The sequence below is a fragment of the Halyomorpha halys genome, unplaced genomic scaffold (genome assembly GCF_000696795.3).
Source record: "Halyomorpha halys isolate HHAL.00 unplaced genomic scaffold, Hhal_1.1 Scaffold64.1, whole genome shotgun sequence".
NCBI classification, from domain to species: Eukaryota; Metazoa; Arthropoda; class Insecta; order Hemiptera; family Pentatomidae; genus Halyomorpha; species Halyomorpha halys.
Window position 1 is genome coordinate 750,001 of NW_027116348.1, and position 24,466 is coordinate 774,466.

At 30.2% G+C, this 24,466-nt stretch overlaps 1 protein-coding gene across 3 annotated transcripts in view; it reads right to left on the minus strand.

The window, feature by feature from the left end:
- The window catches only part of LOC106692616 (sodium/potassium/calcium exchanger 5), a 118,528-nt gene that overhangs the window by 1,791 nt on the left and 92,271 nt on the right, over positions 1 to 24,466 (minus strand). For 2 of the 3 annotated variants that reach the window (XM_014438669.1, XM_014438670.2), the window contains exons 2-7: positions 21,064 to 21,255; positions 9,901 to 10,088; positions 7,984 to 8,206; positions 7,736 to 7,854; positions 5,718 to 5,940; positions 325 to 426 (exon numbers count right to left, since the gene is read on the minus strand). In XM_014438669.1, the coding sequence (XP_014294155.1) occupies positions 325 to 426; positions 5,718 to 5,940; positions 7,736 to 7,854; positions 7,984 to 8,206; positions 9,901 to 10,088; positions 21,064 to 21,255 (1,047 nt within the window). Of the gene's footprint in view, positions 1 to 324; positions 427 to 1,793; positions 3,985 to 5,717; positions 5,941 to 7,735; positions 7,855 to 7,983; positions 8,207 to 9,900; positions 10,089 to 21,063; positions 21,256 to 24,466 lie in introns of those variants that run through there. The other variant, XR_010845052.1, reaches the window with a different exon arrangement.

A 24,466-nucleotide genomic window follows, 5' to 3' on the forward strand; every position in this document is an offset into this window, starting at 1 on the left:
ATATATAAACAGATATATATCTGTTTTTATTAATGCCATACTCTAACATTAAATATAGTACTGATGCCTGGCTAAAATGGCTAAGGTTTGCACAATGAACATTATAAATTAATTTACAGTGCATTTACCTAGGTTCAATTTTAGTATTGACAGAAATCTGTACATAAAATAGTTCTTGAGATAACTAACTTTCCAAGATATAACATCTATCCACTGTAAGCGAGTTCCTTCATTTTCCAATTTTCATGTATAAATAAACTGGACTAGTTCTCTAAAGAACCATTCACTAAATAAATTAAACCAAGTAATTAAATTTAAACTTACCAAGCCTTGCATTGATAACACTAGTGCTTGCTTCTGGTATCGATCCACCAATAGCAACAAGTGTTAGTCCCATTACCGCATCACTCACCCCCAATGTGTCACCTATTAAATTAAAATTATTGTTACAATACCCATTGAATGCCTACCTGGGCAGTAATAAAGGAAAATTTCAAAAATAATTAAAATTGTAACTTTGATAGTGATAACAATAAAACAAATAAAGGAACCTTATTAATTTATTGAATATCGAAAAGTTTAATGCGACATAAGAGGCAGAGAATCAGTCACAAAATTATTCTAGATTTTGGACCCCTTATGAGTGTAACACTGAAGAAATATTTCATACTAAAACAATGTCTATTTTTAAAATTATACCAATTATTATACATATCCTAGAATATAAAATGACAATACACCATTTATTATAATGGTAAAATATAACAATTATTAATTGGTTATAATTAATAAATAATTTTACATATTGCAATGTCAAAAAGGAAGTAAAAGTTAATAGGAGTCCAGAAACTTGCCTTAGTATAATTTGAAACGAGTTCAAATAAATAAAAAAATGTTTAACTGCCAAGAATTAGGATTCAGGACCAGATTGAAAAAAAAGAAAGAAATATCATATATAGAAACCTGGAACAAGGGAATGAGGAGATGGTGAAGATAGAAAAAATAGAGTAAGTTAGAGACCAAATCATACTAATATTGTAAAAATTGACAAGATAAATGAACAAAGAAATATTTTATCAGCATCAATGTAACAGTAATAATATAATTTTAAAACTTATAAAAAAATAAATTAAATTACCTTTGCCTCTTCTCAAGCATGTTTTCTGAGAAGTTAGTTAAAACTGGATTATTTCTTTTTTTAAAATATAAGAGAAAAAAGAAAATTGGTGATAATTGAAAAAAGAACATAACTTAGAAGCATTTGATAGAAAATTAGTGATAACTCACATAGAACTTAAAGAGCATAAATAATTCCTCCTAAAACTTCATTTCTTCTAATTGCTTAAAGGATTATCCATGTCAGATTGTGGAAATTATAACAAATAAGTAGTTAGATGACTAATTTAAAGAAATTTGAGTAATAATATAATTAAAAAAACAATTTGTTGAAGACCTTACTAATTTTTAGTTCGATTTTTTTTTTTAATTAAGAATTTATAAAAAGATAAGAGTATATATAAGGTACATATTAGACCTCCCAAACCAGATTTATGTTGTTGCAGGTTATAACCTACTCTATAATTATTACTGGTTAAACTGAATTACAAACTGTCGATTTTGTTTACTATGCTCCCTCATGGATCCTTTTCGGTTGAGATCAGGGACTAAATTTGGATAAATATTCATTTTATGGTGTCAAGTTATATACTGCAATAACAGATCAGGTTTAGGAGATCTAATACATAAAGTTAATAGTAAACTAGGGAATTTATAATATTTAAAACATGTCAAACCCTTGAGCATCAGAACGAAAGGAAGTTTTCATAGGAAGAATGTTGTATTTATGATCTCTGCTATGTGGTTCTCTCAAAACACCAGCAGCATGAGTTAACTGCAATGCACAAGCAGGATGTGCAGAACCTGGTAATAATGTACATTCACGCTCAAGCACAGCAGCTAACCCTTCAATTAAAGACATGAAACCTAAACCTATTGCTGCTCTTCGTACTCGGTTTAGTTCTTTATAAAACTGCTGTGTTTTTTCTGGTAATTTTCTCGAATGCCTCAGGATCTTTTGAATATCAGACTGCAATCCTTGCTGTCTGATCCAAGCTACACAATTCTGAGTATAACTTTTCTTTTCAGGTCCTTTCATAGGAAATCCTTCTGACTGAGGATTAGTAGATATATTGAGCTTATTCAAATCACCTAGCCAAGGTACAGCATCTGAACTACCTGGTTCCAATAAACTTAACATTAAATTTGACTTCTTTTTGGAATCTGCCCAAGAAAATAATACCCCATACCAATCGTTTCCAACATAACACAGGGCAGCCATATTTTCAACTTTTAAGGCACCATGCAGTAACACACAGAAGGATGGCACCTGACTTTCTTCTTGAGAATCGTCATCAGCATCTGGGGATGATGTGAGAGACTTAGAATGACTTAAAGCTCGGTTCATTGCAGGAAAAACCCCTGGTGGTGAGTATGGTAACACTAAGTGTCTTGAAACTGCTCCAGGACTTCCCAAATGCTGTAATTCAATAAAACCACAAATTTCTAAAGTACTTTCAACAGTGTAGGTAGCCGAATCAAAATCAGTCGCAACATAATAGGGCTCAGGACTTGGTGATAAAGTTATTTTAGAATTAAAGTGGCCACAAGTAAGTTGTCCAATCCAGGTATAGTAGTAACGCTCAGCGATTTTATGGAACATTTGTTGTATTGATGGAGGATTGACAGTGGGTTCAGGTTGATATAATTCACATCGATAGTTGAAATTTTCAAGTTTGGCATAAGGGTCTTTAGTGATTGATTCAGGGCCTAAATTGCAAACAATTATGTTTCCAGGAAATAAATAAACTGGCATGCTACAAGCTTCCAAAGCATATCTGTCTTGAGCTACAATAATAACATTGCAGGAAATCCCACTTCCCCATTCTTCTAGAATCAAAGTTTCAACACCATCCATGACAATTTTTAAATCAAATTTTTCACTTAATTTCATCTGCATAAGTTTCAATTTCAAAAGGTCAAAATCACGCGTAAACGAAGATATTACTTCAAATTGAGATGAATATGTAACCAAAGCAACGAACTCCAGTTTCGATGTTGAAGCAATAGTATCGAAAAATGAATATAAAGCACTGCGAGCATACTGTAAAGAAGGATAAGATTCCGAACTTTTAACAACAGACACGTTCGACGGCGGAGAAGTATCAAGAATTATCACCGTAGGCATCTTTACCAAGCTTAGACCACTTACACTACAAAATAACCTACACCAAACATCACCACTAACCACTTTGTCAAGCCTTAGTTCCACTACAGTCCACAGCGCTAGCAGAGCTGAAACCTCGTTGGATTTTATATTTCAGTAAGATAGTAGAGTAGTAAATAACATTTTTTTTTATTCATACGTATCGGAGCTAGGAAAATTTGTTGTAATTCATGGAATGGAGGAAACAAAACATATTACGTCGTCAGAAGCGATAATTTTAACTTGAATTTTACGTTTTAGACATCGAAGTATCAATCTAGAGTACAAAAAAAACAATCTTCATCAGGGTGATTCAAAATTACTAATTTTTTTTTCTTTTCCTACGTCCGCCCAAGACTCCCGTTGGAGTCCTACACTGTAAAAAATTCCTACTTACCCAAAATTTAGAGGAAAGTTGAAAGAGAAATTTAATCTCGATTTAATGAGGTAGCGTCCACTACTTTTGCTTACGTATGCGCAAATGTATTTCTCTGGACCAACCTGTATGAATTTTAAATATATAGATTCTTAAGAAATACACTCGTACTTTTTATCCAATTTTTCATGTGATTTTTCCTGGAATTTATAATATCAAGCTACAATTAACGGGTTTTACAACTTCCACGGTCTACTTTTAATATTACTATGTAGTACATATCGATGGCTTATTTCATAGTAGTGCTAAGTACATTTCCACTAACTTAAGGAAAAGTACAATTACAGGTTCTCTCTTTATTTTAAAGGAAAGTTTGTAATATTAATTGTATTTTTGCTTAAGTTAGTGAAAATCTACTTAGCACTAATGAAAAGTAAGCCCTTGTTTGTACGTTCTAAACTACTCGTCATGCTTGAAAGTGACAACAATTCTGATTATTTTGGTCTAAAAATTTTATTTCTGAATAATAAAAAAGTGAAATTATACATTTATAGGAAATAGAATGATTGTCTTACCTATATTTTGCAGTTGTTTAGGTTCAATACACAAAAATTGGAATTATTAATCTGTTTGCTTATATATAAAGTTTTAGTTTATACAAATAATTCCATATTTCTTTGCCATTGATGTTTTTAAAATAAATTTGACCTCATGCATGTACGATTTGATGCAAGTCATCCATGCCTCCTATAAAATGGAGGTTTTATGCAAAAGCAATGTTTTACAAGGTATTTTCAATACGAATTCACATAAAAATATTGTTGTAGTCATTGGCAGATCCAGGGAGGTGAGGATGAGAGGGTGGAGGATGCACGGAGATACTGAAAGATAAAGAAATGAATTTTGTATTTTTTACAGAAATTTTCGAATTTCTTAGCATTTTTCCCTCGATAGACATCGTTGAACTTGGTTTGGGTTAGACGTTAGAGACAGTAGGATTCATGTATTCGCTACCCTTAGCTGCAAAATAATAGGGCTATAAATTAAATATATAGCTCCACAAAAAGATGTTTTTATGCGTTCTAACACTAAATACAATTTCTGGATCCAACTCTGGTTGTAATTTAAAAGTTGTTTACAACCTAATTATGACCCAACTGGATTACGAATATGTCGGCATTCAAAAGATTAACAATTGGTTTTAGGAATGAGTATGATTATTGATGGAATCAATTCCATCAATCCTCAGAGCTGGTGTTGCACACGGCCAATGTGCTCTCATTAAGGTATAAAATAGATAACATTTAGAATAATTTGTAGGATTGTATTTATAAAACATTGTATGTTTTATACAAGAGAGATTCTCATAACACCACCAGAGATTTTCATAACAAAGTGTATATATGTATGTATATATAAATATAGGATATATTAATTGTGGGATGTACCAGGAATCGAAGTGATCCTGTTCTTTCAAGTTCCATTACTGAGCTATTGTCGATATTGTAACCATTCTTTTCAAGGTCAAAGTCGCTAATAATTCTAATGCAAACAACAGTCTCCTTATATAAGATTGATGTTGAAAATATATCAAGTTTTTGTTCAAATTATGTATCGGTTTATTTTGCAAGAAACCAAGCAATTAAAACAGTACTATATTTTCGGAAACTCATTATAACAGATAAAATAAATGAATAATTAAAAAAGAGACCCGAAAATTGATAATTGAAATCCGAACAGAAGTGTATTTGTTTTTGGGGAAAAAAAACATAAATAATTGAATACATATACCAAGCTCTCTAAAACAATTTCATATACAACTATTAACGAAATGAAGTCAAATCTTGAAATAAAATTACTATTGGAAAAAAAACTGCCCTAATAGTTTAGTTTATTTTGTTATTTTTGTTGATTGTTAAAGATTAATGTATAAGCAGTAATGTATAACAACTGTGATCGTAAGTATTCTTCATAGATCTCACATTACAGCACTCACAGGAATGAAACTTAGCTTGTTAAATTTTATGATTAACACAAATAGTTATTTCAGAAAAAAAAGGAATCCATCATAAAATTTACCGATAGTTGTCATCATCCAACTGATTATGTATGATGCGACCCCAATCCATACTACAGACATCAGGAAAGTCCCTGGGTAAAGTTTTCTATAAATCCTACAATCGGGAAGTGAAATGTAGAGCATCGCTGCAACAGGCCAGGATACGATCCACCAAATTTTGGATGCTAAATGTGTCGGCGGAGAACACGCACGTACCTCCACAGTTACTTCAACAGATTTGACCTGTAACAGGAATTAATGACTTGATGTTGCATGCATTAATTTAAAATAAAAAAAAAAAAAATATAAAATAATGTATAATATATATAAAAGTCCTCTTGACCACTGTATGATTCTCAACCATAACAGAACTCTTCTCTATAAAAATAACCATATCTCTTGAGTTATTGCTTCTAATCCAAAATTAAAACATCGTTCGCGCTACAAAAAATTTTAACTTAGTATTTTAATTTGGTAAAAATAATCGACAATTTAATAAAAAGAAGAAATGCTAAATTTTTATCTTAGTTACAGCTTTGCAAATTTCACGAGAACTTCTCTCTTTAGTAAGCTTTCCAATTGTATACTTATTTTTGTGGTTTCCTTTAAATTTGTTAATTGTATATGTATTCTGCAACGGTAATGCTACAAAAATACGCCAAACAGTCATATGCAATGAATTTCACTTCTTTGACATTCTTCTAGTATAATAAATAAACATAAATAGAAAAAATTTACTGGGAGTTGTTTCGTGTAAATAAAATGAGATGTACTAGCAATTAAAAACTATATCTATTATAAAAAATGATGAATTAATCACATTATTGGTTTCACATTATTACATTATTTAAATCAGAGATGAATAAAGATTACAATGGAGACTTTAAGTTAACAATGAATTTATGCACAAAGACTTTTGTAGCGGCCTAGTACTTCAGAGTTTATCGAACTAGGAAAAAAATACTTCGGAAACGAGTTTTTTTCGTTTTTTGTTCAGTGTTTACGACAGAATCTTTTCATGCTCACCTTCTCATGAGATTTGATGGAAAGATTCTTGTTCACCTAAACGTCGATGAATGGTTAACATTGCGCGACTTGGAACCTCTGTTAGGGAAATGTCGCTGTTATTCTCTCAGCGCTGCTCTGGAACAATCGTTTCAAAATCCATATAATGAATATATATTAGCAAGTTCTTCATTCGAAAACGCAGGCATCGTTAACTAACACTAAGGCTTTCCAAATGAAACTAAATCGCAAATAAAAACCAAAAGTTTGAAAAGACTACAGCGAGAACAATCTTTCCCTAGTCACCAACGGTTTTCCATTAAAACCTCTAAGGCTAGGAACAGAAACGTAGGGGAAGGAAAGTCAGCGGAACTTGAGGTTGTATCAGCAAGAAGTAGCTAGTGAAAAGAAATTAGCGACCGCTCCTCTTACTTCTTCATCCACTTTTTTTCTTATTCTCTTTTTCCTTTCCTTACAAATTAAAAGGAAACCACTAACCGGTTCTTTAAATACGTTCATGTGAGATTTGCAAAGCTCAAGCAAGAAATTTATTTTTGTAAGTTTTGGGTACTTAGCATTTCTACATTTTGTTAAAATTTCGATCAATATTACCATATTAGAATTTTATGTAGAATGTAGTATGTAATTAAATTTAATGAGCTTTCCGACATTAGTTTCAATTTTTCTGTAGAACCAGTAGTTCAGGAGATATGGCTATTTTTATGGAGAAGAGTCGTGATATTCAGAAAAAACTGAGATTCTCTCTTATGGTCAAGAATCGGACAGGGGTCAAGGGGACTTTTTTTGTTCCACTCAAGGTGTAGAATCACCACCCAGTATAGTTATACTGAAATGGGTTGGAAATTAAAAAAATTCTAATATAAAACGATGTACTAGAAAATCACCATTTCTAGCAGATGAAATCAAAAACTCTTTTGGCTATTGTTTTTGAAGATGTGGTAATCTATTTTAAGTGAATTTTCAAAATGAAATGAAAAAAGAAGATGTAAATGTAAAAATTAATAATTCATACCTCATCGGGTTTAACCATAACTGATGGCCTTTTTTCCCAACCAATCACTTCACCATGGTGATGAAATGGGGTGTACGTTCCTGGCAAATCATTGTTGCAGGATAAAGCAACTGTAGAAACTGTTAAGAAAAAAACAAGTACATTAAACGGTTATAAAGTTTCTTATAATGGTTGGATTTAAGTTATTAACACGGTTAATAAAACTAGGTACTTTTTCAAAATACAGGCACTTTATCAAATAAACGTACCTTGGCTGTTAAATGAGTTTTTTGTCCGAAGCATTTTTTTGGCAGCTTTGTGAAGTCTTTGTTGACAAAATAATGCGAAGCAATACACAACATAGAGAAGCAGAAGGATCAGAGCTTCATACCAATCGATTTGTTCATCCCACAAGATCAAAGTGAGAACAATAATTACGAACATATAAATCCCACAATCTCTTGCTAAAGGCCAGACCTCCAATGGTATCACCTGAAATTTAATTTGTTCATAATTATTTATAGTTTTTCAAATAAACAAATAGATAGATTGAAAAATATTAGTAATTATATTAGTATAATATTCAATTTAGGCACTACAAAAAAGTATTGTTCACAAATATTACTCCAATATCCTCTGTACATTTATAGAATTAGAGTGAAGAAAGTCATCTTTCTTCAGAAATCATTCTGACTACATCTTGGACAATTTTTAGGGTTTCTTTTTGCATGGCATTGACAAAAATTTTAGTATTTCTTTAACAGTTCAGTCTAATAAGTTTAATTACCTCTTTCCATGACCGTAATATATAATATAAATTATTTTTACTAGGTAATCACGCAATTAGTTCATCTCCGTTCACAACTAGCACCTGCCTAGCCGTTAGTTTCATATAGTTCCGTTGTTTCATATTTATATAAGGATTCTAGGTTTCTCTCTTAGCAATGGCACTGGTATTGAAATTTAGTGGAAACAGAGAAATGTCGGTGTAGCCACAGAATTGTGATAACATATTTACAACAGGGCCTTGCATAGCTGCCTTATAAGTATGGTCAGAACTAGATACAGAAGGAGGATTAGGATGTTAAGTAAGGTTATGAAGAAAGTTGGAGAATTAAGAAGAAATAATAACTAAATCATACGAGATATTTCCATGATGTAGGGTATTATTTACTTAATATGGAATAATTTCAGAATGATGTTGTAGCGTATCAATTAATAAAATACAATTATATTAATTATTATAACATTGTCAGTCAATTACAAATACAATTTTTTTTCTTCTAAGCCATGGTTTGATGTCATAATGAAAACGGACAGAAGGTAGCCTCTTTTTCTGCATTCTGGTAATGCATTATAAGAGGGGGATAAGGAAATATGATCATTTGAAAAGGGTGGTCTGTATTTTGTGTCAGTCTGTTGAAGATGGGGCCCACTAGATTTGTTGATTCAAATAATTTAGTTACTTGTGCTCAGTCGAGTCTGAGTCTGTTTGTGTTTGTCTGCCACTTTTGTGGCAGTCCTGGCGGTGTCAGTGTTCTAAATGGTGGGTTCGTACAGTACTGGAGGCTGTCCAAAAATTTTATGTCTCCTCGATATTCTGTCACTGTCAATAGTTCAAATGTCGTATGTATGTGGACCGGCATTGCTCTTTGAAGTGAAGTATGTCTCTCTATATGTCTCGGTAAACCTCTCTGAAACTATAGGAGCTTCTTGGCCGTTGGTCAGATACATCTAGTCTATATGGAGAGATGGCCGTAGAGCAGGGCTGGCCTCAGCACACTTCTGTAGATCATTAATTTAAGGCAGAGAGAAAGATTAGGAGAAGTTAGCAGTTTAATAATACAAATTAAAAATGAGATGTAATATTAAGTAGTATATAAATTACGTTACAGCGGGAAGAAACTTGAAACAAATCAAGAATATTTATTGATGAGATCCGTCCACATATATTTACACATTCTACAGCTGATACATTCTACGATCAGACAATCGTTGCAGACTTCGCAAAGCTGACAGGTTGTAACTCATACACTCTACGATATCGTCGGATAAGCTCTTGCCTGGTATTAAGTAGCAAACACACAAACTAAGGATATCCTTGATCGAGTGTACAAATATCGTCATTAAATTCAGCTATGTGAATTAACTTGATTTATTTAAGTCACATATATAAAGTGACTCACCAATCTAGCAGCCAGTCCTCCACAAGCAGCGACTCCTAAGGTGTTGAAGACCGCCGAGCCCACGACTGTACCGATCCCAAGATCAGACTGGGTCAAAAATGTTCCTATAATGTTGACAAAAAGTTCTGGAGCCGAAGTAGCAAAGGCCATGAATGTTGCTCCGGCGACATCTTTTGACAGGTTAAGATCTGTGACAAATAAAGTTATTATATAATAATGTTCATCTATTTCTAGTAAATTGATTACATTATAATCTACTTTTATTTTTGCTAAATAATGGAATACATTTGAAAAAGAAATAGCTAAACAGAAAAATTTCTAAAATTTTTCAAAAAAAAAAAAAGTAAAAATCAAATAGAATTAAACTAAAAATAACAAATGAAAAGGGACAGTTTCTGCTAATATATAAATTTACAAGTTGAAACGAAAATCGTAAACACCAAAACAAGAAAATATATAAACCAATAGTATTTTTATTTATTATTATCAAAAAGGTAATGATGAAAAATAATAAATCCTGAAATTAATCATAATCTTAAGCAATAATCCAATAAATGAAATTAAAGGAAAACGAAAGGAGTATTGTTGATTATATGAGTATATATATATATATATATATATATATATATATATGTATACACATGTTTCTACTTATATATACTTACTATTCACATCTTATTTGAAACTTTTAATTGTTATTTTTCGGAATCGGGTGGAGAAAAGGTGGTCGAACATACGGGATTTGAAGGTTGGAAGGGTATTAGAACTACGAATGAAGGAGGGAATAGAATTCCATAGGGAAGAGGAACGAATGGGGAAAGATCTACCAACCAACAGCTGTGGCTCGATGGGCAGTTACATGTAAGTCTGAAGGCCGTGAGCGGGTATTGCCGGAATGCACTGAGGATTTAAATTGAAGGATATCAGAGATGTGCGATGGAAGGCGGGGTTGGATTGGAACTTGGTAGAGGAAGGAAGGAAGAAAATATTTACGACGGAAGGAGGGGTAAAGCCCCTTCAACTCTTCATAAAATCGGGTCACAGAGGCGTCCTTGGGGAACCCAAAAATGAAACTTACAAAGCAATTAATAGACCGTTTTAATTTTGCTATCTACTAATATATGGCTAATTGTTTTTTTATAGAGTTAGGATCAAAGGATGTGGAGGACCTTCCATCAAAAATAATTTTAGCTCTAGGTCTATAATCAGAGGGATGATGAAGGCTTGGCTTGTTTTCTATTTTTCTTCTAAGGTTCTAAGAAGGAAAAATATGCTGGCCTAATATATTTTTGAGGAATAAAACGCTTGAACCTCTTTTTGTAAAGTAATAATTTAAAAAAAAAAAGAGCTGACACTAGAATGATAGCCAGAAATCAAAACTATTTCCTGGTACAAGAGGAATGCAGATTGAAATTACTAAAATAATTATTAGTTTGTAGGAATGGTCGTGATCACTGAAGGATAATATGATCCTCGTCACGAAATCTTGTTTTTTTTTGTACATCTTAACTATTTTATAATTTTTTTAAGGGTAAATAATCGTTATTTAACAAGTTTATTATTACATTAATTATTTTTTAAGCTTTATATAATGTTGTACTTATCTAGAAAGGACGGAGAATGTAAGAAAATGGCCAAAGCAGGTTATATATTTTCAACACAGTAAAATCTGAAATTTTTCATGAAATTTTTTTTCAGAGTAGTTTAAAGAAAATATGAAGTAGTCCAAGTCAAATTAAAAAAAACAAGTTATTTTACCTAAAGATTTAATTACTTTAAACAAAATTATGTACAATTGAGAGTCAAAATACATGACTCTGAGAAGCATAGTATGGGGAATACAAAATCACGGCCGATTCAAATGATAAAAAAAATCATTTCTATTTTTTAAAATTATTTTCTCTTTTTTTTTTTAGCAAAGCAACAATATGTAATTTTACGCAATTGAATTACTTTAGTAGTAAAACAACTAAAAAAATGTTCGTTTTTTATTTTTTGTTTAGGTCCTATTGAAGACCTTTTGTAGAATTTTGTAATATGTATAGTAACTTAAAGGTGCTTGCGAAATGACTTCAGAAGAGAAAGAAAAACAATTCAGTCTACGGCTTAGTTTATGTATTGAATCCATAGTTTTCATAAAACATTTAAAAATTTTAACGGTTTTCATGAAACATTATTTATTTTTAGAAACTTAATAAGCTTTAATATTTCCGTTTTATTTAAGATAAAAATAGCTTGACGAGTTTTTATTTTAACCTCAAGGTTGATCCACGTCTGTTAAAAAACAATAAAAATTATCAAGCAGATATAATTATTGAACACTTAAGTTATAAACAGTAGTAATTAGTATTTATAATTTCGGTAACAAATACTGTATCAGTCTTCAATACAAGCCAACGCTAAATAATTAAACAAAATTTCTAAATTTATTTTACTTGCTTAAAAGGACCCATATTTGTTTCATCTGTATTAATAGTGATATTGTACTACTGGAGTGACTGATACTGTTGCTCATTTTGTGTGTCTGCCGAAAAATAAAAACAAACGGTTTGTCATAAATCCCGTAACTTATACCAGAGACTGGAGTTAATTGTTTACAACACAACTACTGGTTGAGAAACTAACCCCAGTATATGGAAGAATCCTTAGAAGTTAATTCAAAACCAAAAATTTTTTTTGTCATATATACCACTATTAAAGCAGCGATATATACATATACATTTTATAATTACATGTGCATTTTAGCTCTTTGAATGTTTCAGTGAACACGGTAGAGCTGACTGATGAAGAACTCGTGTTTACACAGGTGGACTACACCACAATTGAATGTTTCCCTGTCTTCATTGGATCGCCTTTTGTGAAATCATATTGTCGAGAATCCTCATCTGATGCTTCAAGGCCACGAGTGATTAATGTTCTATTCGACTAAGTGCGCAAGAAAAAAATTATATGTGGTATTTGAACCATCATGATGAAACTACTGTTGTCTCTGTAGTCATTAATAAAAAATAGTTGACAAAACATTCCATGATAATATTATATATAGATGATAAATATTTTATATAGATTTACGGTCCCGAAAAACAAGTAATAGTTTACAAATATTTTTCAATAACCAACGTTTCGAATCATACTGCAGGTCTTCATCTGGGCTATGATAAAAAAATACAGAGAAGCAAAAGCTGATTTAAAAGTATACCATGAATACTTGTTATTTTTTAGTATATAATTACTACTTCTACAATAATATTAATTAATCATTATTAATTACTATATCAGTTAATGGATCTTTTTTGTTAATTAATATATCTGTTTGGTGATATATATTCTTTTTTATCAGTTCATTACAACTATGTTAGTTAATATATCTTTTTGGTATTCATCTGTAACTTCGTTATTTATTGAATTCCTATTATTTACTAATTTTAATTTTAATTTTATTTATTACTTCTTATATTTGATTTATGTTTTATGTTAGTTTCTTTATAGAGATGTATTTTCATACTTCAAAGATTATGTTATATATTGTATATGTTTGTTTTATTTACATGTTACTTTCACACTCTTACATTAGATTTACCTGCTCTGTTTTTTTTTATTTTAGCTCTGATAAAGACCTGGATTGTGGGTTGAAACGTTAGCCATTAATAAATAGTTGAAACTAACATTTGTTTTTCATGACCACGACCTTATTTCTTCTCCAGTATGAAATCGTTTGTAAGTCATAAAAGGACCAATTAAATTTATTATAATTAAATTAAATTATTATAATAACAAAACACATTTACAAAGGGCTTCACATTCAAAGCAAAAACTTAATTATATTAAAATACTTGAGTATAATAAGCATTGCCAAGAGAGAAAATTTCGAAATTGATAAAAACTAATTAATATTAGTAATAAAAAGTAGTAAAATATCTGGATCTAGGCTACTTGAATTGAATACTTCATCCCCTATAATATCATCTGAATTATACATACGAGAAAAAACAATTTTTTTTTTTCTATAGAAGGAAATAAATAAATCAAATAGTAATTAAAATATTCATTGTGAGCTATCATCAGGTCTTCTGTGTGAAGGAAAACCAAAGAATGATTTTTTTTTTTATTGGTTGTTACGTTAGAACCTATATGAAGATATTCTCAGTTGACTTCAGACGAGCCATCTTTGGTCTGCATTTAACACATCTTGTCTTATTCTCTCCTGAAAATGCTTAAGTAAATGATGACGAATCTCTTACTGGATATTTATTCACAGGTATTTGACAGACATATGGCTTTGTTTTTCGAGTTTATCCTTATACAATGTATAAATAATGTATATCTCGTGTGCAGTATATTTCATTGTCGAGTAATTCAATCTCAAGGATCAGATATTTTATGTAATACACCTATTCATTCCGAAAAAAAATATGTATATATATATATATATATATATTTAACTAACTCTATGTAGATAGAGTAATTTAAAAATCTGAAGTCTTATTACTATTGACCTGTTGTTTTTTAGGGAATTTTTTATTTATAACAATTTTCAGTATTTCTTGTTATAAATAAAACAAATTGCAGTGAAATAAAATGTTTAATGTAGAAATAGAATTTCATAACCATCCAAGTATTTTCAATTTTCTGTTTTGCTTTTATTTAATTTAAAATTATGGTAAATTGTTGTTTTAATTAAATTACAATAAAAGGTTTTGGAGAAATTCTAAAAAATTGCTCATTAATGTTATTTTGGAGGCTGATTATGGAATTTTAGGACCTTGGATTTTTCCTGGAAATAATTTTTCAAAATACAAAAAATGAGTTTTATTTTCGATTTTTTCCCTATTGCATGAGAATCGTGTACCAGCATAGAATAACCTCATTTTTTTTTTTTTTATCGGCACATCCTTTAGGAACATCCACTCTCAGTCTAATAACTAATGGAGTCTAGTGAGATAAGGATCAAGAAGGGATGTTCGGAGAAAATCTGTTTCCAGTAATTCTGATGATTTGGTTATTTATTATTTTTAGAATGTTGACTACGAATTTTAACTTAGTGACTTTAAAATTTTTTGTAAAATAAATTTTTTTTTTATTGCTTTCTTACTAACGAAGTTGGAAATACTTTTTGTACATTCTCTAAATAAAAAACCAAAATATTTCTTCAGAATTAAAAGTTTTCAAATTTGAGTTCGGGTATAATAGGTGGAATCTTTAATATGATTTTAAATAAATTTCCAGGGAATGTACGATTTGGCACTTAGTCTGTCACATATTGGTTTATCACATTCCGTCAATTTCTTTCCTTTATGCATGCGTAAACGAATATTGCAGTCCTATTTATCATTCCTGACTTGACAAATTAGAGAGAAGAGATAGAAATTAGGAACATGTTTTGTGTCAGACACCACCCTCTATCACTTTACGTAGGTATTCTAGGTCTATATAACCGTTTCCAATTAACGTGCAGGACTTCCGAACATGTTATACCAAATTTCAAAGTTGACACATTTACTTTTTCTTTATTCCAAAAGCGTTGAAAGATAGCAAATAGCCAGTCTGGTGGTAGTAACATTCGTGAGTTTTCAATTTTTTTTTTTTTTTTTAAAAAGTCAATTCGTTTTTATTGAATCAAAAACCATTCAATTTAGCACATAACTGCATTATTTTTTTCTCAAAGAAATGTGACTTTTTCTTTCAAATAAACGTAAAAACCCGCAGACAAGAAATAGACATTCAAAATATTCTCACCCATATAATCAAGTATAATAAGGATATTATCCTTATTATACAGGGCATCTATAAATTATTACCAATTATTTGATTCGATCTCATTCAATAACATATAATAATAAAAATATGCAAACCCGGAGGTTGAATGCCAGTGCGAACAAAGATGATATTATAGTACCATCAATTTTGTTCTGTAAGGTCCTTGAGTATCAGCGTTGATTACCTACCATCCTGGTGGTTCTTTCAACGGATCAACGACTGGGCCTCATCATCCAGGACAACATGGAATTCTGAAAACACTCAATAACCCGTTATTTTCTGGGCCTTATATTTTCTTAAATATATAAGTGCATTTTTATTTTTGTGGAAACCCAATTAAGGTTTTGTTTTTCTCTTAAAATTGGTTGCCACCTTTCACATCCGTAGACAACATTGTGGAGTAAAATAGCCTTGTAAATTCTTGTTTTCAAATTTATAAACAAAAACAGAGTCATTAATTATGTATATGAGAAAATTCACAACATTCTTCTGTTTTCAAAGGAATCATTAAATTTTATGAATTTGTTTTTTTAAAGGTATTGTTGACCACAGTTACACAAACGTTTCTAAATTCAAAGTTATTCCTCTTTAACTATATCACGGCCTTGACAACTTATTCAATTTCACAGATCTGCAACCAAAAATATTATCATTTTGGCTGATATGATGAACTGTCGTTGCCTCAGCAATTTAAGAACGTACAACATACAGGATTTATATTCATAGTAACGAAACTATGAAGCTGGGATATGAATCTTCTGAGCTTTTGTGAATGTATTAGTATTTGTATTCAGTATGAATATCTTTGAAAATTTAAATACTTTTATTATTATGTTACATTAAAAAAGTAAATCATTACTAAAGTTAACATTATTCATTTCACGAACTTTTTGGAATATATTTCTTAGATCATTTTTACATCATTTAATATTAGTGATTCACCTTGTAAATAGATTAATCTATCAAAACATTACCAGGGTCTACCTTGGATTTTATCTATATCTTTATGATCTGCAGTGTCAAAATCAAGGCAATCTTCACCAATGGTAAACTATATATTTATTTAGCAAGTTAGTCCTCAGTAATTGGGGAGGGGGTTTTCATGGTAGCATACCACCAGTTGATGACGAGGTGGAGAAAGTATATCTTCTTTATATTAAGTCATAAAATTTAAAAAAAAAATAAAAAAATTAGGTTTATTAATTATAAATAATTTGTTAATCATTTTTAACATAATAATTAGTTTTAATTATTTTTAAAATTATTGTGAATTTTAGTTAAAAGTTCACTAGTCATTCATAGATTATTGAACTTATTTTTCATCACATGAAAATAATTTTTAAAAACTTAAATTAAACAACTGCAGTCATCAAATTTACTCGGTCCTTCTCTCCAATGAACATCGCTTTAAAAATTCTCATTTAATTTTTTTTATCATTATAATGAATTATAATAAATTTTAACAAATTAAAACCCAAATGTTCGATTGTGATATCATAAATCACTCATACATCTGCCCAATGACCCAAACTGCTAAATCAGTACTGACGTAAACCTCTCACCTCCGTTTCGGTCGACCCTTCGGGCGTTTCAGGGATCAGTTTAAAGATAAATATAAAATAAAATATAAAGTTTAAAGATAAATATAAAGTTTAAAGATAAGTTGCTTATGAAGTCCTACAGCCTTACAATACAACCTCATCTGATTCGCTGTAATCTAAATTATATTTATCGAATGTAGTTCACTTCATTAGGTTGGTTAACTAGTCCTTCTGCTGTCCGAATATATTACGCTCTACTTTATTTGCTAAAACCTTAAGTTGTTGTTCTTCCCTTAGTAAAAATATCAAGCATTTCCAGCCTTAAATGTCATCTTTATTACCTAATTTATTTTACTGTATACTAAATACTAAAATTTATGATTCAAAATAAAATTTAGGGTATCTTCTAACATTCAAATTTGTATTAGCTTGAAAATTACCTGTTTATGACATTGTTTTTTGTTTAAAATTTTTTTTTTGTTTGTGCAATGTAGTACAAACAGGTACTGATGTACGTACGAACAACTATTTATGCTCTCCTGAAGGTTTGAAATACATACAATGAACGGAAATTTTTAAGGAAAAAATATAGAATATAAACAGCAGAAAAATTAGTACTTATGATTTTGTTATCTAAGTTAAAATTGCCAGAAATGTCGATTGGCAAATGCCAATGGCTAATGCCTATCCATTGTAAATATAGCACACGGTGGAGGTAGTTCGAACATAATGTATTAAACTTCTGTCTCGAACTTCCGATGTGCTTGTTGGAAGCCGTCACGCCAATTTGGCTATTAGGCCTATACCAAGCTCTGAAGTGTACTTGGGTGTATTAAATAGTAAAAAATCCACTTAATCAATAACAAACTGAAGTGAATAGATCTTTTATCGTAAAAAAAGAAGATAAAAATGCAAGTTTCCTTGAAATTACTGTTCCATAAAAATAGCAATATTGACCTTTGACTACGAGGTTTTTTTTAATGAAATTTTAAATTTTTTCCACGAAAAGTGTTTTAGGTACATCTGTTTCAGGGTACAGCCATCACTACCATGCAATTATGTATACACTATTATGTCCTATAATTTTTAAGGCCACGAAAATCATGTGTTTATCGATAATTTCGATTTTTTTTTTAACTAAACCGATTCATACTGGACGACAAACGTGCATAAAACAAATAAAAAATAGGTACATTCATAAATCTCAAACATCAATATTCAACTGATCAACTTATTATACTGGAAGATCCTAATTCAATCAATATTACAATATGCTAATAGATGGCCATGGTGGAACTATTACTCTACAGTAGCTCATACTAAATTCTTCTCAGCCGCCAGTTTTTGAAAAGAAGGCAATATGTAAAATGTTTTACTAAAAAAGGAAGAAGTAATTTAGTGAGACTGGAATTAGTATGCGGTAAATAACACAAGTATTATAATTTGATAAAAATGAATTTGCACTGGGATAAACCCGAAATTCGAAATACTTCCTCAATTCAATTTTATATTTCTTATATCAGTTTAAATAATGTGACCAATTTCCACAAAATTTGATAAGTTTTTTCGATATTTTTTTTTTATTAATTTTTTCTTTGTTATTTATGTTTAATGCAATCTGCAGCAATGATGGTGTTTGCTTATGCATAATAACCTGCAAACTCCAATATGTTTTTAACAATATTATTCTTCATTTTAGATGATAGCAGCTGATATAACAGTAATTCTTAAAATACAAAAAAATATTCGATAATAGTAAAATAAATTACTATCACAATATTAATTATTATAATAATAAAAAAAAATAAAAATTTGGTTATATTCATATTTTTTTAAAATTTTATTTAAGTAATAAAATATTTCAGGAATGCATTGCCTATTTTCGTTCAGTAATTTTCCAAATAAATAAATCATAAATAATTTAATGAGTGTAGTACTTTCAACGTATCCGTTTAAAACAACAAATAATGTCCATATTTAAATGTTTTGGTAACGATTTTTGATAAATATAAACTTATCTACATAAAAACAACATTGTAAAAAAAACAAAAAAAAAGCATACAGGATTCCTAAACAATTTCATTTTCTATTTTTTTTTTTTTTTTATTAAATCAACTTAGGTCAATTCTCGTTGCTGAAACGTTTTAATTTTACCTCACTAACAAATTTATTAATGGTTTTATACCGTTTTGGCCAAGCTAAATAAGTTATATGATGTTACTATGATCAAATTTTTAAGTAATGAATATCGCATAATGACTTTGTGCCTGAGGGTACCTTGTTGAACTATTAATAGATGTGTTGTATCGTATTATTAGTTCGTCTTAACTTACAAATCGTATTGTTGTTAGTATTAATTTGAGGTAACGATCTGTAAAAGTGTAAAAACTGTTTTGAAAAGAAGTTATGGAAAGAGATTTTGTTTGTGAATATTAAGAGTAACGACAACTCTCTGATCAAAATGTCATAGTACAAGTGCCGAAAGTTAGTTATTCTACCCCAGTTTTTCATTACTTTAATGAAAACTATGTATAATTGTTTACATTTTGAAACAGCCACTGTTTCAAAATTTAAACAAAATCATGAAAGTTAATTACCCCTACGAAGATAAACAAAAGAGACATATGAACGTCTCATGATTCCTGAGATATAGATGTCTCACAATAAATTCACGAACTGCTGTTTTTTTTTTACTTGATGTATTTTATGTAAAGTTGTAAATATCAATAAATAAATTTAATAATAATAACTGTTTTTTTTGTATATATGTCATGATATATCGTGTTTAAAAGGTGGCAAGTTTTAAACGTTAAACAAAATTGATTTTTTAATCTGAGCTCCATATCTTTGAAACTGCCTACAACACTAGAAACCTAATAGAACATCATTTAAAGTAGAGTGAGTTTGCTAAAACATGATTTGATGATAAATATGGTTTAAAAAAAAACAACAGCGTTTCATGAGATATATAAGGAAAATCAGTACTTTGTGAATTTATTGTGGGAAATCACAAGAACTATGAGACGTACAATCTTTAGCACTGAAATTAAAGCTAGTTTAATGTGCTATAAAGTAATTAATGACGTTTATCTTCGTAGGGGTATTAGCTTTCATGATTTTGTTTACATTCTGAAACAGCTACTATTTTTTATTCCCCAAACTATACTTGGCAGACTCATGAATTTTAACTAGTATGAATACGTAGTTTTCATTAATATAATGAAAAATTGAGGTGAAATCACTGACTTTTTTTCGACCGAGCTCTTTTATTAGTAGTGTCTTCCAATGTCTATACACGCTCAAGAATACCCGAGGAAAGACCGTGGAAGGTTCTAGCTAGAACTTAACATTTGTCTAACCCTCATTCCAATAAGACACATCGCTAGGAAACCGTTGTGTGTTTCCTGCAAAGGTAAATAGCAACGCTCAAGCATTCAAATACCTATTCATGTGTAAGACACAAAACAGATATATTTATCTGTCGTATTTATCTATCGTATTATTGATCCTAAGCGAACTTTAACATCGTCGCCTAGTTTGCGATTCTGCTAGTTACAGAATTATAAAAATGATATTTTGGGTATAAAGCAGCTTTAGGAGGGTTTCCTTTTAGTACAGAGGTATCCTACTGCGGCATACGAATACCATCTCCAGCCCACATTTTGACATAGTCTTCTAAAATTTTATAATAATTTTGATCAGATGATTGGATTGCTACCTTGGCCTTAGAGACATGGTAGGAACTAGCATGACCCTCGGGGAGTTATAATAGAGGAGTTTTTGTGGCTCTTACTCCCTATGCCTAAGTTTCACTTTATTGAGAGTTAAAACTATCTATAAAAGAGTATATCTTTTCTCGTCTTACCCTGACAAATGCAGTCCATAGATGGTAAAAAGTAGTCATTGCAGACGTAGGCTATAATAACGAAGCAGTAGATGCCGCAAAGGATGTGAAGAATGATGGCACCGTTTCTCCTCTGATCGAGAGTAAACAAATCTTCAGGAAAATCTGAGGTCTCGTCTTCCTTCCCGACGCAGTCTCCCAAGGTGGAGTTAACTAAAAAAAATTCAAAAACAAAATCGTTTAGAATAACAATAAGTAAAGTCATTTTATTTTATTAAAGTTAACTAAAATTAATCTGCTTAATGTATTCAGATCGCAGTCCCAAGCTCCTTGGCTTTATCAATTTCGAATATCGTGTATATCAATTAATCCTGTATAATCCTTAGTAAAATCCTCAGTGCTCCTTACTTTGTAACAAATAAAATTATACCTAAAGATCTTTATTTTCCTTATGTAACCGATTTACCCTGAGCCAGATATCATTCCTTCCATTATAAACTCCCTAACCATCCAAACCCGCTAGTTTCTAAACTTGTTTCCTCTTCCATTACTGACAATCCTCCGAGGCTTCTGAAAAGAAGATGGCCACGAGACCTGATAATGTAAAAACTTGATTAGAGTGCTACCAATCGGTAGTTTCTCTACACGCCTTTATCAGTCCATAATAACAAATCAAATTCACTAAATGTATAATTATGTACAATCGTAAATTTCAATAAAGATAATAAAAAAAAATAAATGTTTTATTTAATACTCATAAATCTATTTTGGAGATAAAATATACCCTCCAAAGAAGAGTGGAATATTTCTTATTCTTTTCCAATGACTGGCTGAAAATGATCCAGACTCACAATTTACAAATTTTCAGTGTAATTTCAAATTGCTAATATTTTTGTTTTTAAACTCGAATATTCACGTTGATATCGTAAAGAAATTTGTAAATCATTCAATTTATTTCATTTAAAACTGAAAATTTTAAAGTTAATTTTGAAAGTTGAAAAATGTGCCAAAACTGTATTTTTTATTATTATTTGAATGAGTTCAACCATGCAATAACTAAGAAACTTGATGACTAAAACTTGGTCATTCTAATGCAATTACAAGAACTTCAATATTTAATATCCAATACCAAAGCCGCATTATAATATTTGCTTTTTGTCAGTAAAATAGTTATTTATTGCAGAACTATGGTTTACTTTAATATTTCTATATTTTTTAAAATTATAAATAATCAAAATTCTCATAATAACGAACTCATAATTTTCAGAATCACTAAATGCATAACATTGGGTGGAAGATAAATAAAGCATAAAAAAAAAGAGATGAGAAGAGAACTGAGAATCATGAATAATAAAGGTGTGTCAAATTAGATGTAGCTGTTCGAAGGTCAAAAACGTTGTTGACGAAGTTTTGAAAAATGAACAGAACTGCTAAGAACTCTCAAATGAACCAAGGGATATTTATATGGATATAAATTTAATTTATGATTTATTTTTTGAATATTAAAACCAATATAAATACGCCGTGTACGTAGGTCAGTATAAATTATAAATTTTCTTTCATTTCTTTTGTACATACTTATTTGCTTTTTTTAAAGTTTTTTTTCCTGGAAATTATTCACATTATGTAAATTTTTATCAGGTCTGCAATTGATAATATTTTTAGTTTCATTATTTTTCGTTTGAAAATAAAATGTATGGGACTAGTCGTGGTTAAAACATAGATCCAGGAAATTAGTTTTTCATTTAAGTAAGCGAAAGGCACATTTGATGAAATTTCTACTGGACTTTGTTATCACCAAACTTCTTTCCAATATTTAAATAAACAGCCGAAATAAATAGAGTTGAGTATTTTGAAATGAAGGTGTGTTACGGTAGATTTGCGCATTAGTTCGTTCCCAAGTTGGGTCTAATTACAAAAGGTGGGTAAACATTTTTGAAATTGAAGATATAAATGTTGTACAATTCCCATATGAATTAAAAAGTTCCCTAGCTTCGGTAGTGTGGATAATTTATGATAAATCAAATAATAATTCGTGTACTTTGATCATTTACATCTTAAGAATTGAAAATTTCCACTCGCATTTTTAGTTCAAAACATCAAAGAACGAATTTGGTTCCATGTCTGTTTTTATGCCAATCAAGTTTGTATTTGGCCATATTTCAGCGAACTGCTGATCCAAATTTTAAAAATTTTTCAAGGTTTGTTTGTTTTGGTATCTAAATAGTACCATTTTTGTATTTATCCAATTCCGTCGATTATTTTCGCTTACACATGCGTAAACGTATTTTCCTAGAAATAGAAAAATGAAAATCTATGCAGCAACAAACCATGAGGGATTAGGGGTTCAGTCATTTGTATTTTCCTAGGTAAACATAAATTTGGATCAAATTTTCAATTTGAGGATTTTGAAATTTGAGGAGAGTTGGGGATTTGTGCGGATGAAAATTTTTGATTCTGAGGGTATATATTTTTTTAAATTATGTTCATAAATATACATTTGATAAAGAGTGGGTAGCGATATATCAAACACATTTTGTGATTTCTTTCGCATTGTAAAATGTAGATGCTTAAACTCATCTATGTAATTGATACAATGTTCTAAATTCAATATATCACAACTGCGTTACTGATTATGCTTATAGAAACGTAAACATCTAAATATAGATTTACTATAGACAAAGTAATAATTTCTAATGGGTTAATGGTGCGGTAAGACAATAGAGTCTCAGTATAATTAGGTATGTTATGGATGATTTGAAAAGGCAGGCAAGCTATCTTAGACATTAGAATAGACAAGCTTGGTATAATAACCCTGGTTTAAGCTATCATCGGTAACAGATAGAAGCGTAGACGATTTTTTTGGAGATCTTCGTTTTTCTCGAAAGATAAAATGTCACTTTCCGATTAGAATTTTTTTTTATATTTACGTTCACTGAAAAAACAGCCTTATTTATCACTTGAACAATTAGTCATCTTTATGTCCGAGTATGTTGGTTTAGTGGTCTCAGAGTGTACTTTATAGAAAGTTGCAGGTGCAGTTAATATTTATTTCATGGCGTCTCAGAAAAATGTATCTTGACGCTCCCACTCTGGGTCTGTATATAACTACAATGGATGTCTTTAAAAAACTACAAAAAAAAAATATTTATTTTGAATTAATTATATACTTCGATTGTCTCACTTTGTATCATAGCTGATAAAAGTGCGTTTGGTTTCAATGCCATATATTCACAGACAGAAAAAAAAAATTCTAAGAATACTTTTTTATACGTAAAAATGCTTATACGAGGAGAAGATGGTTGGGGGTGCGGTCAAAATAAAACACAAATAAGTTGATGTAACTTATTTAATCGTTTCTAAACTTTTTAAAGAGTTTCTAGCCTTCATTTGGGCTAAGAACAGAAAAAGATAACAACCAATG